This window comes from Corvus brachyrhynchos, unplaced genomic scaffold (assembly GCF_000691975.1).
Source record: "Corvus brachyrhynchos isolate BGI_N302 unplaced genomic scaffold, ASM69197v1 scaffold80, whole genome shotgun sequence".
NCBI classification, from domain to species: Eukaryota; Metazoa; Chordata; class Aves; order Passeriformes; family Corvidae; genus Corvus; species Corvus brachyrhynchos.
The window spans coordinates 7,743,712-7,760,431 of record NW_008236769.1 but is presented as its reverse complement, the minus strand read 5'-3'; the positions used below and the strand labels follow the sequence as shown (position 1 = coordinate 7,760,431).

The 16,720-nt window shown below is 42.0% G+C and overlaps 1 protein-coding gene across 1 annotated transcript in view; it reads left to right on the top strand.

Annotated features, from left to right (window-relative positions):
- The window catches only part of CRMP1 (collapsin response mediator protein 1), a 33,407-nt gene extending 17,997 nt beyond the window's left edge, over window positions 1–15,410 (top strand). Inside the window, exons 7-13 of the mRNA XM_017727639.1 lie at window positions 1,095–1,215; window positions 2,293–2,449; window positions 6,689–6,830; window positions 8,437–8,607; window positions 9,836–10,015; window positions 12,530–12,695; window positions 14,368–15,410. Of these exons, the coding sequence (XP_017583128.1) occupies window positions 1,095–1,215; window positions 2,293–2,449; window positions 6,689–6,830; window positions 8,437–8,607; window positions 9,836–10,015; window positions 12,530–12,695; window positions 14,368–14,459 (1,029 nt within the window). The 3' untranslated portion in view covers window positions 14,460–15,410. The remainder of the gene's footprint in view (window positions 1–1,094; window positions 1,216–2,292; window positions 2,450–6,688; window positions 6,831–8,436; window positions 8,608–9,835; window positions 10,016–12,529; window positions 12,696–14,367) is intronic.
- Window positions 15,411–16,720: the final 1,310 nt, after the last annotated feature.

Here is a 16,720-nt window from a genome sequence, read left to right as displayed (position 1 = left end):
ATTTTGCTGTTCAACTTCTACTAAAAATACTCTAAAAGGATTGAGTTGTTTCTTTTTAATGAGAATAAGGGCCTAAGGAAAATCTGCATTTGCAGTTTCCAGAAATTAATTTTTCTCAGCTCTAGTGCTGAGGTACAGAGGCTCTGCTCTTCTAAAGGTGCATTTGGGGTTTCTAGAGCAAATGTTTTGATACAAGTCCTAGGACAACCTGAAGCAGTCTGATGTAAGGAAAAGTATTTTACAAAACTGTAAAAGATTAAGCCATGTGGTTTTGGAACGCCGAAGTTGCTCAACTTTTCTAGAAAAACTTGCACAGAAATTTCTCTACCACCGAGTCACTATTTTCAGTTACAACAGGGTTTTTGGTATTAAAATGCCAATACTGTGAGTCCATCTGGGAAGGATCTGGTATAAAACTGATGGCTGGGGAAAGGAGTCTCCAGAACTGCTGGGAAACACTGCTCCTCCATCTGAAGATGCTTGCTTTGTGTGCCTACGTCCCAGATGGCTCCCTTGGAGGAGATTGCCTCTATGCTTGCTGACAGTGGGGACTTACTGGGCGCTGCTTCAAAGGCTTCTATGGATTATGGGCTAAATTCAGTCCATAGTGCTGAAGCTGCTGTTTGAGAATTCTATACATTCACTGTCACCGTTATGTAAAGATTAGGGTAAGCTGCCGGAGAGAGTTCAGAGTTTGTCTCCGAGCAGGGGCAAAGTTTTCTTGCTTTGTTCTCCTTCCAACTGCAAGGGTAGGAGTCTGAAGAAGGAAGGTGGGAGGGAGGTAAGGAGGAGCTGCATAAGCTGCTTGGGCATGACCTTTCCTGGGGTGCAGGGAGCCAGGGAGGTGTGTTTGTGCTGGGGCAGCTGTACCCTGCTAGTGAGTACAGCCTGGCTGTCGTTACTGCTAGTGCCAAGTGTTTGAGGTTGGGTTAGCTCCCTGTTTCCCAGCGCTGTGTCTCTGTCTCTCTATGGAAAAAGTAAAATCAAGCCCTGGAGAGTTGTTGTTGAACAGTTAGAAATATGGCTTAGTCCTCCAGTTCATTTTTTCTTCAGACCGCTTTCGCAGTTAAGTTTTCCCTCCTTGTTTTGCTCAGCTTGAAGCAGAAGCAGTTTTCCGTGCCATCACGATTGCCAGTCGAATAAACTGCCCAGTGTACATCACCAAGGTGATGAGCAAGAGTGCAGCTGATATCATTGCACTGGCCAGGAAGAGAGGTAAGTGACTTCCTTTGCTCCCCCAAACTCTTCTTTTTGTTGAATAGAAGCTCAGTGAAAAAACCTGTACATCTTGACCCAAATGACAGGCTATAGGGAGATGTTACCAAAGAATGGTAGCACCACCACAGACTAAATATTTATCGCTGGGAAGGATGAGGGGAAATCCTTTAATATTTTTAAGTTGAGGAGCTGTTCCCTCACACTGTCCTCTTGAAGACTGAATTGTAACTCTTCTCTATATTGTTTTCCCTTTTGCTCTTTTCCTTTAGTCTGCTTTATCTCTGTTCATGGGAGGGTGATACTTAATTCCTAATGGGATCTAGCACATCCTCCATACCAGTATTTCAGGTTGTCGCACTCTGAGATGTGGCTTGGGCAGTGACCCTGCTGTTAGAGATGCTTGGAGCTCTCTCCTGGCCTTGCTGCTGGAAGCTGATGCCCTCTGATGTACACTGCAGTTTGGCCCTGCTTGCTGGGGCTGTGGTGGGATCCAGGTTACAGAGCACCCAAAAGGGCCTTGTGAGCCTAAAGGCAGCTGCTTCCAAAGCTGCGTTTGCAAGTCAGGGCTGTTCTACTTGCTGGGACTACAAAGCTTGTGAGCAATATGGGAAAGCCAAAGAGCAAATTATTGTCTTGATATTTGTATTCTTGGAGGCTTGGAGTGTGCTGCTGGGGACCATATGCTGCTATCTGCTGGTGCTGTGCCCATCCTGGGAGTAGTAAAAAGGCATCTGTCTGCTGAAGTGATCCACCATCCAGTGCACTCTGAATTGGAGCAACAGAGAGAACATGGCTGTGATTAAAACAGTACAAATTAAAAGCAGGTCTGAACTGTCTCCGTCTGGATTAGAACGAAAGATTTGTAAATAGGCTGATCAAAAGCATGTAGAGCTCAGAGAGACTCCTGATTAATTTTTTATCATACAGACAAAGCCAGGGCTGTTTAATTTTCTAGGAGCTGTGCTAGCCATGTAGCAATGCGTGAATTATACATGGCTGCATGCAGCAAGCAGTGTCATATGCTGAGGAGAGAGTGGGTTGTAATTAGTTCCTGTATATCCTTGCTTTCTCAAGGTCCCCTTGTTTTTGGAGAGCCGATCACTGCCAGCTTGGGGACAGATGGGACACATTACTGGAGCAAAAACTGGGCCAAGGCTGCAGCTTTTGTGACCTCACCACCTCTGAGCCCTGACCCTACCACTCCAGACCACTTAAATTCGCTCTTAGCATGGTAAGACTTCCTTTTTTTTTTTACAGGCTGATGGTGAGGCAAGTGCAAAAGCCACATGGGATGAAGCATCTAGGGATCAGCCTGGTTTCCTTTAGACCAGTCTCATACATGAAACAGCAGAGAAGAGACATAGAAAACCAGGGATAGTTGTATCCTCATGCTTAGGATGTCAATCAAGTGAGCAGTCATGGACACTCCAGTTGCTGGTTGGCTTGACAGAGAGGCTGTTGAGGAATTAACTATTTTTCTTTCTGCTTTTCAAGTGATGCCTAGGTATACAACTAGATTGTCAGGACTTCAAACTGGCTTTCTTCCTAGTTCTCAATTTTCTTTAGCTGAATTGTTGATATATGATGGGATGGCATCCTCACTGTCCAGCATAAGCAGCAGCCTGGTGGATAGACCCCATCTTTGAGAACAGACTCAGTTTTAAGCCCCAGTCATATTTGACAAGCACAGCTCCTGAAATGAGGGGTGTTCCTGAATACAGAGATACCTAGAAACAAGAGCAATTTCTTGGGGCAATTTATGTCAAAGCTGGTGCAGGGCTCTCTACTGTGAGTTCTTCTGAAAATTGGCTTGTCCTAAACTAACTTGTGGTTGTAGCAGAGTTCCATCAGTTTATCTCCTGCATATTGAAAACTTCTGACTTGGTAGTTTGCCTTCCATCTGGGAGGGACCAAAATTGTACATGTTTACTTGTGTCCAGTTCTTGCAGCCTTGTTATTTTTAGCTTGCCTGGTGTCTTTATGGGCTCCAGGGTCCTCCAGCTGGAAGACGGCAAAGATAAGTGGTACATGCAGAGCAGGTATGTCAGGAGAAAGAGGTCAGAGTGGATCACAAAGGACACTGTCAGGGACTTGGGTGGAGACAGCTGGAGACTGAAGGCCATCACTTGACAGGCCAGGGATGTGAGCTGACTGCCTTCAGATTGGCAGGGAGACTTTAATCACTGGATAGGTGAAAGGAATGTGAACAGCAGAGGAAGAAGTGTCTTTCTCCTATAGAAAAGAAGATATCAGCAATGCCTTGCCAGAAACCCAGACTGTAAACCCATGTCTGAAAGTATTTCCTGCTTGTAGCCAACTTCAGCTTAAGCAAAAGACCATCTGCTCTGAAATGATACAAAAAATTCACAGCTGAAACCCCACCAGGATAGATTGCTAGGGCTGGAGTGAGGAACTCAACTTACCATTCAAATCCTTATTTACCTTCCTGTGGTGGCACCCACCTCACCTGCTGCCTCCCCTTTCTGGGGTTTCCAGTGCTCTAGACAGAGCAGTGGAATTTGAACCTTGAAAGTGACCATCTTTAGAGCAGCTGCCTGGGAGGTGGGTGGGCACACACATGTGACAGGAAGATGCCATCAGTCAGTGCCACATCTCCCCTTGCGCACGGTGGGTCAGGCTGTGCAGCCCGCCAGAGCCCACCCATGCTTTAACTCAACTGCTCTAAAGATGCTGCAGTTGAGCTCTGAGTTACGTGTGGCTCTGGTAAGAATACACAGCAGCTTGTTCTCTTCTGGCAGTCTGATGGCAAAAATGTTTTTCCATAAATGAGCTTTTTGTTCCAAACAAGGACCCAGAAAAAATTACTTTCTTGGTCTAATTCATCACTATCAGCACTGTAAAGGGTGAAGCTCACTGTGTGAGGGTAAGGCTGTTAGCCAGCACATGTAAATGTGTATCAAAATGTTTGACTCTTTACTCTGTTAGAGTGGCCATATATGCTTTCTAGAAGAGAGTCCCAAAATAATAGCATGTGGGTCAAAGCAGATTAGCTAAAATAGCAAGAACATTTTTAGAATTGAAATCCAAATAATGACTTTTTAAAACTAACATCTGAAAGACAAACTGAGGACTTTCAGAAGTTTTCATTATTCTCCAAGCATGCAAAAATGGCTTTTTTTTTTCCAAATGGCTTAAAGATCTTAAATGACAGCAGCTTAGCCTGCTTTCAGTTTTAATACTTTAAATCTATAGTGTGAAACTAAAAAAAGAACCATATATTTTATCAGTCTGCCCTGCATTTGTGGGGAATTTTATGCAAGTTTGATGGTGAAGACAGTATTTCACATTTCTATTGCACAGCTGATTTGGATACCAATATTTTACATTCATTAAAAAATCCTTACAACATCCTTCCTCTGCAAGCACGCAGCACACTGCTTGTGCCCTTTTCCACAGAAAGTGTTGATTTTCCACTGGAAAGCTGAATGTGTAAAACCCTATCATGTCTCACGGGATTTGCAGATTGAATTTGCCTCATGAGATTTGGTCCTCATGTCATCTGTGGGCCATGAACCTGAGTTAGCTTTGGTCTTCCATGGTGTGCTGCTGCATTACTGCAGCTGTGATGTGCCATCTCTTGTGAATCAGAAATGTGAGATCTTGGTGCTACACAGAAGATGCAACTTGCCATGAAAGCCTTGTTTAAGGGGAAGAATAAGATGACAAGGTATTGATCTGGCATTTAGTTCATGATGATCCCTTCCTGTCTCTCATTTTTTAGTTGATGTGATGCTTATCCACCATTTGACAGTAGAGCGTGTCCAGACAGTAGGAGTGCCCATGGGGTTACCCAGGAGGTGATGGGCAGCTCTCAAGTGACACACTCCAGTTTCAGAAGTCTTCTGTTGATTTGACTGGGGAGTGCAGTTCATGTCAATAATGTCATTAATGTCAGAGGAGAGGGAATATGGAGTTAAGAAAGCAAGTCTTTCTTATCTTTCGGGTGCAGAAATTAGTAGTGTGGTGTTAGAAGCACAGCATAACCTCTGGGAAGTGGGCAGTGATACAGGGCCTGGCTGTGACAGTCAGGTTTTCATGGTTATATCAATCAGAGAGCAGAAAGAGAGAGGCCACAGGAAGCTTTGCTGATGAGAAGAGCATCAAAAAGGAAGAAATGGCATTGCTACCTTCTGACTTTATTGTTATATTAAAATAAATGAATGTTTAACTGATGAAATTGGCTTAATCCTTTGGAGTAACACCAGGCAGTCATTAATAATCAGGAGTAGCTAAAGCATAGCGGCCTTTTCTGTACTGAGTTCATGGGTTTGACTTCTGCTAAAAACTGGATGGATGGCTTGTGAGCATGGTGAAGAACCAGAAGAGAGGCCAAGAACTCTTCTCTGTCAGCAGTCATTAGGGGTGGCAGCCCAAAAAATGGCATTAGAATTATTCATGTATGACACTTTTTTCTTCTGTACTTGGCTATTTGTTAGCTTTCTGGATCTAGATTTGTGGACCAGAATCATTCAGTTGTTTCAGAGCTGGAATTTACATTATTGGTTAAAGGAAAGGATGACAGGCTCTTGGGGACATCACCCTTGTGGAGTGATGGAAGAGAAATTATAGTGAGTTCTAATGTGCTTGCCTCCTGTAAGCTTAATCAAGAGCTAAAAATATCACATTTCCTGTGGATATTGGAGAACCTTCTTTTTTGTCTTTCTATTTTTGCAAGATTCTGCATATTGATTATGTTCTTCCTCCTCATTCCTGGGAGCAGCTATGATCCAGTTCTGCTCTCTGCAAAAAAAAAAATTTCTCTAGGCTGAAAACCCCAACTTCTTAAATAAAAGCATTATTAAATGGTAGCTCTTTTTGCATTTTTCTCTGTGCCTTTTTCTGTGTAAAACCCTTAAGTCAGATAAATCCAAAGCATGTGTTTGACTTGCACTATGCCTTTGTTGTTTAATTAGAAAGCTACCGGATAAAAAAGTTTCTTTTTTTTCTTGGTTCTGTTTTGGAAGGTCAGATGAGAAGTATTTATGTAAGTTTTGTAAGAAAGATACATGTGCAGGAGAGAAATGAACACAGGGGAACATGTCTGAAGGTCATGACTTTGCGTTGTGAAATTTGCCATTATTTTTTAAAGTGGTTGTGAATTAATTTATCTTTAGAGTGGCAGATATTTCATACAAGCTTCTGATCATTTCCTTAATCCTGGAGTAATCCTTTGTCCTGGTTAGTGGGCTTTTGCCTGATCTCTGTTGATAAGCAGCCTGGAACCGGAGGGGGCTGTAATCCAGGAGTGCAGGGTGCTCCTGGGAGAAAGTGGAGATGTCCAGTGCCGTTGTTACTCTCGGTGATCTGTAGCCAACGTGGAAAGGCTGTTGGCATGATTTACAGCCTGTGTCTCTGGTGTGTAGGCTTGAAAGGTCCATTCACAGCCTGTCTGAGACCAAGGTCACCTTGGTGATGTCTGGTCTAAACCTTCTGTGTGTTAACTCCACAGTGGGGACCTGCAGGTGACGGGAAGTGGACATTGCCCCTATAGCACTGCCCAGAAAGCCATTGGAAAGGACAACTTCACTATGATTCCTGAAGGGGTCAATGGAATTGAGGAAAGGATGACTGTTGTCTGGGACAAGGCTGTAGTAAGTAATTACGTACTTTTATAGACTAAAAGAAAATGGAGTGTTGGCTGAATAATGAAAGCCAAGAGACTCTTGGCCATTGCTTAAGTGACTTTCTGATATATTTCTGAGAATTCCCTGAGAGAATGCTACTGTGAGGTGAATTGCTTATTTCAAAAACCTCTTCCAGTTTTTTAAACTCAGGGCTGTGTTTCACTTCTGACACTGCAGCAGTATTGTGTTTTATTAGACCTGAGGCTTCCCAGACTCCACTGCTCTATTTTCCCATTTGTGTCAGAGCGGATGCTTCTGAGAGATGTGGTATCTGGAGCAATTTAATGGTTTTGAAGTGGACCTCATATAAACGTGATGAATGGATTGTTTGAATTTGGGAAGTGTCTCATCGTTTTTGAAAAATTACAAATGGATGGCAGCCGAGCCTGAGGCTAAATGATGAAATGCTTTGAAGGAGAGCGTTGCACGTAATTCATACTGGCATACTTTTCAGTGGAGTGCTGGTATAAGTCAGGAATTTTTTGATGGTTCCATGGATTCTAATGGATAATGATATTCTCCCTCTATTGTCTGTCTCCACATGCAAACCCTGCACACTCACACACTCACTGCATTGTGCTCCTATGCACATTGCAGACTGGGAAGTGGCAGTATTTACAGTGCTCTGATGAGCACTTCTCCCAGACTGTATTTCATAACACTTTATTCAGGGACAGCTATTGAGATGCCAAGCACAGAAGCAGCTTCAGATACCTGCCATGTAGGAGCAAAGCAGGAAACCAAGCAAAGCACAGCCAGCTGCTGATACTTTTCTTTTGTTACTCCCTCGGTGGAAGGAACCTGCAGGAAGGGCTGCAACGTCAGATTTACAGGTGGTAACTTTCAGTCCTGCACCACTGAGTAGCTTGTGCTTTGAAAACTTTATATTTTACCGGACAGGAAATAAGTGTGTATTTAATATTAAAAGGCTTGGCACTGTTGTTCTTTAGAACATTGTTCTTGCTCATTGCCAGGGAAGACCCCAAAATACTGAGAAATTAAAAAGCTGTTCTTACAGTTGCAATTACCATCACTGACTGTATACCAAGTTCTCTTGGTGATGACATTTCTCCAGGCAAGGACTTTATCATTGGTTATATTACTTAGATGTATAGGTCTGACAATAATAATAATAGAATGGACTTAATTTGCAAGAACTGTTCACAAAAGTGTTGGAATCTTGATCTTTTGTTTCATCTCATAACACTCCTATAACTTTCTCCATTTTAAAATTGTTTAAATATTTAAATGGAAATTACTAGGACTAGTAACAAAACACACTTAGGCCTCAGTGTGTAGAGAAAGGGACCTCAGATAGCTGAGCACCTTGGTGGTATCATGTGCACTAAGGTTTCCTTGGCTGTCCTTTGCAATGCCTGGAGAAACACACTCATTTATTTGAAACTTCCAAGTAAAGAGCCGTATATAAAGTCCTGTGTGATACAATCTCTGTTTCATGCAACATCACCATTTCTGTAAAGTCCATGCCTTCCAATATCTCCCTGACCTTTCAGTACTCTGAATAGTAAATCCTCATTTCATAAGCATGTTTTGCTCAAATCACGTTTTTTAGGCCACAGGCAAGATGGATGAGAGCCAGTTTGTAGCTGTCACCAGCACCAATGCTGCCAAAATCTTTAATCTGTACCCAAGAAAAGGCCGGATTGCTGTAGGATCGGATGCTGATGTTGTTATTTGGGACCCTGATAAGGTGAAGACTATAACAGCCAAAAGCCATAAATCGGTAAGGAGAAAATGATAACCAGCAAGAAAAAAGGAATGTCACTGTTGCTTTTCAGCTGTTGACCTAAATCTTGTGAACACCAATAGCACAGGATACAGAAGAGTGGGGTAACTGCCTACTCCTGTTCTGAAATAGGTAAATGTTTCAGGACATGAGAGTATTGAAGTCCTGTGTTGGAAGCATTGGGATCAGGAAGGATTTCTTTTCTCTCTGCATATACCCTTGCATGATTTAATTTTTGCATGCTTGTGGCAGATCTTAAACAGGTGTGAATCAGCAGCTCTGCAGCTGAGGTTAATAAAGCTGTGAGGATAACTTTAAAACCAGCTCATTTTTTTGCTTACCGAAAAAGCACCTGATGTTATAAATTGCATGATTAAATTAACAATATTCTAAACTATGATTAAATTATTTGATAATACAGCTCTAATCAGCTTAATGGATGGGATTTTCTCTTTAATTCCAGAGCTTTGCCACATATTTCTCTGCCCTCAGTGCAGAGTACCAGTGACTGACAGTTGCTTTCATTTTGACTCTGACAGGTTTTATCTTATGTGTTGTCTGTCTCAAAGTTTTTACCTTACTGTGCAGTGCTTTGTTCCTTCGTATTGGGGAATTCTTCCAAAAGTTGTTTTGAAAATCCAGTATAGCATTTTTATATTAAAAAGGAAAAAAACATTTAGAAACCTTCAAAAAGTAAATTTAGGCAATTCAGTTTCTATTTCTTTGTCTTGGGACCTTTCTGTGTTTTCAAGAAAGTAATAACCACCTGCCCTGTCATTCCCATTTAGATTCAGGCTTTCCTGGGCTTTTCTGGGCCTTTTCAGACAGAAACACGTGTGCTGGCCTCTTTGAAATTCATTTACACAGTCACAGCAGATGCACAGTGGGACCACATCCTCTGGGTATCCAGCAGCTGAGTCACAATTTTCCTTCATATTAGGGCTGTCATACTTCTAAATGCTCTGGGTAGATACAGCAAATTTTCAAAACCAAGTGATATCCTTGATGGAAGATAAAAAACGGAAATGAAATGTCTCATCCAGGAAAATGTGATCAGAAAGATCCTTTAAAATAATTTCATATCAAAATGCATTGCTTTTCCTTCATACAAAACAATTTTATTCACACCTTAATGGCAGTTGTCTAAAACTATGACTGCCAGTGTACCTATTGTAAGTTACTAATTGAAAGAGGTCTTGCAGTGAATATGTTGGTTGATCCTCAGGCTATTGAGTACAACATCTTTGAAGGAATGGAGTGCCATGGTGCCCCACTTGTGGTCATAAGCCAAGGGAAGATTGTGTTTGAAGATGGAAATCTGCACGTAAATAAGGGAATGGGCCGCTTCATCCCTCGCAAACCTTTCCCTGAATATCTTTACCAGCGCATCAAAATCAGGAATAAGGTAATGTCAGATCCTATTTAATCTTCTTTGTAGCCAAACACTTTTGGAAGCACAGCAGCACATGTTTTTAATGTTATTGTGCTATTATGAGTCCATATCAGATGGACTGTATGTGACTTGTTCAAAAAATGACGACCGAACTCGTTGCAGTTGTGAACTTGTCTAAATTAGTATTAACACCGTGAGCATCAGCAGGTAGAAGATACAATTGCCAGTTGGCATACTTGCCTCATGTCCAGCAATGCCTTATTTGTCAAGGCTTTTGAAGAGAGGTGGAATAGTGATAGAATTTACTCTCAGTTAAAATTCAGGAAAAGAGCAAGCTTCTTGTGAGGGAGGGTTAGGCAGAATAAAAACAGAATTTTAAGTTGCCTACTGAACTGCTACACTGCAGAGAAAAAAGCATGTCAGCCAGAGATTTTCATTATATTGGGCATTTCTGAACTGTTGTTAGTGCATTTGCTGAGCTGTGTATTAGCAGCATTAATGGCTCAGAAAACTTTTCTCTTTTGTCTAATAAAAAGTTTGGGAAATGATGAAGATTAAGACTGGATCACCTCTGGTTTTGAATTATATCAGTGCTTATCTGTTGAAAACCAATTGGCTGTGTACCAGTCTGGAGTTATTTGGAAATTGCTTCTTGTCACTGAGCAACAAAGTCACTGTGCAAGCACAGGTAATGAGAAAAATTGACTGAACCTTATCTTTTCTTCAGCCAAGCAAATAGCATAGGCTGTGAGACTGGCAGCTGAAATTAAGCCTATGAGCAGGTCGATAGTTTTTACTTTTCATCATTTATTATACCAATTCCGTCAAGCTGCAGAAGAAGGGCCTGCACTTCTTAGAAGAAAAGGCACAGTAAAAAGCAAATGCACCTGCAAAACTTTTGCAAAATACCAATTAGTGTTGCATTTTTTTTACATTATCCGTGTAGATGATACAGGCCCTCTCTTCACACTTGCTGTTAAGGGCTTCAGTGCCTGGGAGTGCCACGTAAATTAGTGACAAAGTCATCAAAATAGTGAAAGCAGCACTTTAGAAACAAGTGTCACAGAGGAGTGTCTTGTAGGAGGAGTTTGAACAAAATTACCTGGGCTAAGTAACCTGTGTCTTGTAAGTGGGCCTGGATTTTGGGAGACCTTTGATACTTGGGCAAGGTCTGCAAACTTAGACAAAGGGACTGATCTTTTTGCTCCTGCAGCTCCCTCTGCTGCCTGCCGAGAGGGACAGCAGATCCATGCCCACATTTGTTTTCCCACTATGAAATTTTATCCACTGGAATTGTTTAGAAAAACCCATTGATGGTTGTATCAGCTGCCATATGAACGTGTCAGTGCACAACAGAGGAATATAGAAAAAAATCGTCAAGCAAGGGACTACAAAACTGAACTGGCACAGGTTGGCAGTATAAACTTATCCCTGGAGCAGGAACAGCAGTATGAATTCGTGCCTTTTGTGGGTCCCTGGAAGATGGATTCATTGCTGTGATTTACAGCTGCTCTCTTCTGGGCATTAGTTTTGGCTCAGCCTGCAAGACAGGGCTCTTCTGAGCCTGATGTCCCTGTCATCAAAAGCAAGGAAAATGCATTGATTGCTTTGAGAGCTGGATCAAACCCCTGTGCATAGTGTCTTTCTACACAGTATTTTAATTGCACGTTTAGCCTGTTGGGGAAATTCCTCTGAAACCATAATCTTGTAAGACACAGATTTCTGATCTTTTTGATGGGCTTTGCATTTTGCAATTCAGTGGCTTCAGGTTCTTTCTGAAAACTGGAACTATTCTAATTAAAATATTATTTCCTAGATTCCTATGATTTTAAGCCCAGTAGAGTTTTTTTTATTGCCTTTTCTAATATTCCTTGTAAGAACCATACAGGGAAAAAATCTAGATACCTGAAACTGAAATCAGAGCCCACATGACAGATGCTTTATTGACAAATACTGTAATATGGGTCCCCTGTCACAGTCCAGGGTATAACTGATTTCCTAGTTGATGACAAGAAGTAGAAACTTTTGAAATGTAATTTAAAAATTGCCACTCCTTTTCAATGAGTTCTAATAAAGAGAATGAGATCTACGAAGGGGAGGAGCAGAGGAAATACAGGTAGGAGAGAAACTGCTGCAGTTGGTATAGTGGGTAGCAGTTGTGCTACAACCCAAGTGTGACTCAGCAGCTGAATGGAGAGAGAAGAGCTGATTGTGACTGATCTGATGTAAAATAAACAGGTCAGACCTGTTCTTTTGAATCCCACATCTCCCCTCTGATTGTGAAGGAAGCCTGATAAGGAAATCTCTTGTAATTTTTATATATGTAAAAATGGAGGGAGCAAGCTTTATAATTTCCTTTATATATAAAACAAACTGCACTTTGCTTTTTTACTTGAAGTATAGATGTGTTGCTAATTCAGCCAGTGCAGACTATAGCTCTGTGCTCACTGGTCTCTGCCTACATTATCATTAGGCAGCATTATCTGAGCATTCAGTGTCTGGATTTTTACTCTCCTCTTGTTTTAGGTGGGAGGACTGCAAGGAGTCTCCAGAGGAATGTATGATGGGCCTGTGTATGAAATCCCAGCTACGCCAAAATACGCAACTCCTGCACCCTCAACTAAATCCTCCCCTGCCAAAAACCAGCCCCCACCAATCAGAAACCTCCATCAATCCAATTTCAGCTTATCAGGTAAGTCAGCCTGACTAATGAAAAGCCATGAGTATGGATTACTGGTGATGAATTTAAATTATAATTACTTCTTTAGTCAAATATAAAAGGATTGTATATAGTCATATACATGCATATACTTACTTACGTATAAGTAATACATGTTTTTATGCATTCATTCCCTAGGGATATTTTACATAGTGCCAAATATTCAAAATGTTTGCAATCTGAAATTTTTCTGTGTGTCAATTTTTCAGTATTATTTACCTGGCCCATTCCAATTGGCTGAGGTCTCTGGTTGATGTGACCACCACCACCCTTGGTGGTGTGCACAGCTGATGGAACTTGGGTCTCTTGCAACCCATGAGTCTCAGACATCTCACAGGCTGCATCACCAGCAACTGCTAGACATGGAAACTTCAACTGTCCTTGTCCATGGTCATGAACCACGTGCAGAAGTTGTTCATAAGCAGATTGGAGTATTTCTTATCCTCTGCTCTTGGTGCCCAAAACATTTTCCGTGGTACATAGGAAACAGACTGGAAAATCATCCTTTGGGGTTGCTGGAAATAATTCTTGTCATCTGAAGGCAATTACAAGTGTGTCAAATCCTTATTCTTCAAAAGTCTACAGCCGCAGTGGTGAATAATGCATCCATATGATGTTATGAAAGTCATTGGATTTTCTCCCTTGTGGGAGCTGATGGTGGAGTTTTCCTCCCTTACAGATCCTCTCTTTAGAAACTAAATGAAACTTGTGTAAGAAAGTCAAGGAGAGCAAATATTTTAAAAACCCTTCTAATGAGGCGAAGTATATTTTTGCCCATACAAAAATGGCCGTGGTGAGCATATACAAATATATATGAAGCTATACAAAGCAAAAAAGTGCTTAGAAATGTCACATCTTAGTAAAAAAACACTAATTGGGGTTTTTCATAAGCATCTGAAGCTGTAATTTCACAGTGCCCTGCTGGATCTGGGTACTACCAAGGCATCTAGTGCTACAAATTTTATCTGAATGATGCAAACACAAAACTAAGCAGAACCAGAGTCTAAGGTAACATTTTAAATGACCCTACACATTTATGGTAGTCTTACATTGCCTTTAGGAAATTGAGTGTGATCAGACAATATTTAGCCTGTTGGAAAGCTTTCTGTCCCCTTAAGCTTAACCTTTCAGCATTTAAAATGCAGTTTGAAATGGGTGTGTTTATATCAGCTCAGTGCTCATTTTCTCATGGATTTATGGTTGCTAACATCAGATTTACTGAACTGTTGTCCCATGGACTTAGTAGGGACACATATTCTAAGTCAGTGAGGTGGGTTTGAAAAATCCACTCCACACATATGTGTTTTGGGGTATTTTTTGTAGTTGGTAATACTTTCTGTCAGGTCTGATCTCACAAAGGGAACCCAGTCTGTAGGTTGTCATTGGCTCTTCTTCAAGCCAGTGGAAAACAATTCTCCATGTAGGGTGAGCATCAGTCTGATCCTAAACATTTAATCCCACATTTCTCATTGAAGACAGCTGGAGCTAGGCACAGAAATGTGCCTTGAAGGTCTGTTCAGCACTTCAGTCAGGCTCAAGAGAAATCAGCTGATGGTGGTGTGAAGGAAGCATAGCCAGGTAAAACCTCAGTACTGATGGTTTATTCCTTTTCACAGCTTTGTTTTCTCATTTGCTGTTGTTGCAGGAGCTCAGATTGATGACAACAACCCACGTCGTACTGGCCACCGCATCGTGGCACCTCCCGGCGGGCGCTCCAATATTACCAGTCTTGGCTGAAAAATGATGATGGACAGAAACACAAGGATGAAGGATCATGGGAATAATGTCCATTCCCTTCAATATCTGTGTTATTGAGCCCACAGTTTTATTTGGTACTAATGGAAATAAAAACTGAATTGTCTTTTTTTTTTTTTTTGGGTTTTTTTTTTTTTTTTTTGTATAGGAAGAGGTGATCATAGTGTGGTGTGTTTGCTTGGAACTACTTGCCTCACAATTGTGCTTTCATGCCATAGTCACCTTAAAGCATGGTGCTTCCATTGCCCCTTTAGTGACTACAGGTTTTAGCTTTGTCTCGTAACTGAATGATGGTTCCTTTGCACCCTTTCGCTGTATTAGAGTAGTTAATGCATGTTACTGAGTTATTTATGCAAGTTGCATTCTGTGAGTGAGTCCCTTTAGAACACATTGCCAACAATTGACTAGACACAATGCCAAGATTAATGTCTGTATTTGAGAAACACCACCAAAAGCACTAATGAAGGAAGAAAATGGCCATCTGGAAAGTAAGCAGTAGAGTAGTATAGGCAGCTTCTGTTTAATCTTTAATTTATTATAAACCCAAGAAGCACTTCTCTCGAGACACAGAAACTCATCGGGACACGTAATGACAAATGGTCTCTGTAGCACCTGTCTGTTCCCACTCGGTACATTCCAAGTCTGTGTCCTTCTTGTTTCCATTTTAGACAGAGCCATAATTTTTACATACCAATGCCATTGCCACCCCTGCAGGGATTTCTCCACCTGGGCAGTAGTGCTCTCCTTCTGCATGAGATTTTTGGTACTTACAGATAATCCAAGTTGCTGTCGGATTTTTAAAGTTTTTTGTACAAATTTTTTCCTTTGTAATCACATGCATTTTTACTTACTCTACCGTATCAAGATCTACTAGTCGTGGTTCAATTTCTGAATTCAAAGCTTGTGAAATAAAGGAAATTAATTGATGGGTAAGCGTCTTCCTCTGCTTTCCAGTGCTGTGACTCAATGATTCAAAATTTGGAATGGAGGAACTCAAGAGAAATTATCTCTCAGGCTGACATCATGCAATAGAAGGAACCTCCTCAGATCACAAGTGTTAAGTGTATAGGTATGCATATGCATACTATAGCATGATACAGTATGTCTTATTAAACAGAGTAAATAAATGTATTTACTAAAAATTGTACTTACTATTGACTAACATGTACTTACTAATGGTTGGATTCGGTCTTAGAGGTCTTTTCCAACCTTAACAAATCTGTGATTCTGTGACATCGCAGCTGCCTTAGTTTTGCCCAAATGAGACACAAATTAACTTCCTCCCAAAGACCTTTAGGTCTACGTCTTATTTGCCTGAAGTGGTAATTCGTTGCCATCATCTTCATCTTTAGTACAGAACCAGTACCCACTACTCCAGTTTGAACTGAGCTGTATTTGACTTCATTCTGGTTTTCTCTGCTGACTGATCTGAGACAGTGTCCAGGCATGGCAGGAACAGAACATGCTGCAGGTAAGGTGAGGGAAGTGGACTTGAATTCTCTGAGACTGAAGGAAGTATTTCTCCTTGTCTTCTGACCCTCTCACAAACTATGTAAAGAAACCTTATTTCCTGACACTTTTTGCTTGTCTGATGGTGTTGCAGATGCTGTGGGAGGAGGTGTGGGATGCTATGAGATTAAGCAGGCCAGCAAACACCTCCCCTTGTGCTTCTTGCCTTTATCCACACTACAAAGCTGCAGCAGGAAAGGCCTTGCAGCAGAGGGGTGCCACTGGAGTGGTTTTACCAGCTGCACTGCTTGACCACTGAGCACCTGTTGCAGTGGTTGAGTCCACCGCAGGAATGACCAAGGAGCCACAGAGCCCCAAAGCAGTGGAGGTCCGTTGGTGGGCAGCCTCAGAGGTCTAAGACCACCCCCTTTTAACCCTTTAAGTCCATGTTCTAGATAGTTCTCCTTTCCTTGATACCCCACTGGTTCCCGGTTCCCTTATTCCACCCCTCGCCTTCCCCAGTGGTCACTGCCCTGTCACCCCACGTCCTCTCCACCCCTTGTCTCCAGAAGATTGCTCCCTGATGTTCTGCCCACCCCCGGTGCTGCTCCGGATAAAACCCCGGACCCCTCAGTGTTCTGCGTTCTTTGTCCCTGGATCCTTTCGAGCGGGGACCGCAATAAACCCCTCGGAACTCCATACAAAAGGCCCCTCCCGCCTCTCTGTCCCCGGCGACGCTGCAGGAGCTGTCCGGCTCTGTGTGTGTGGGGGGCTGCGAGGACCCACCACGCGCG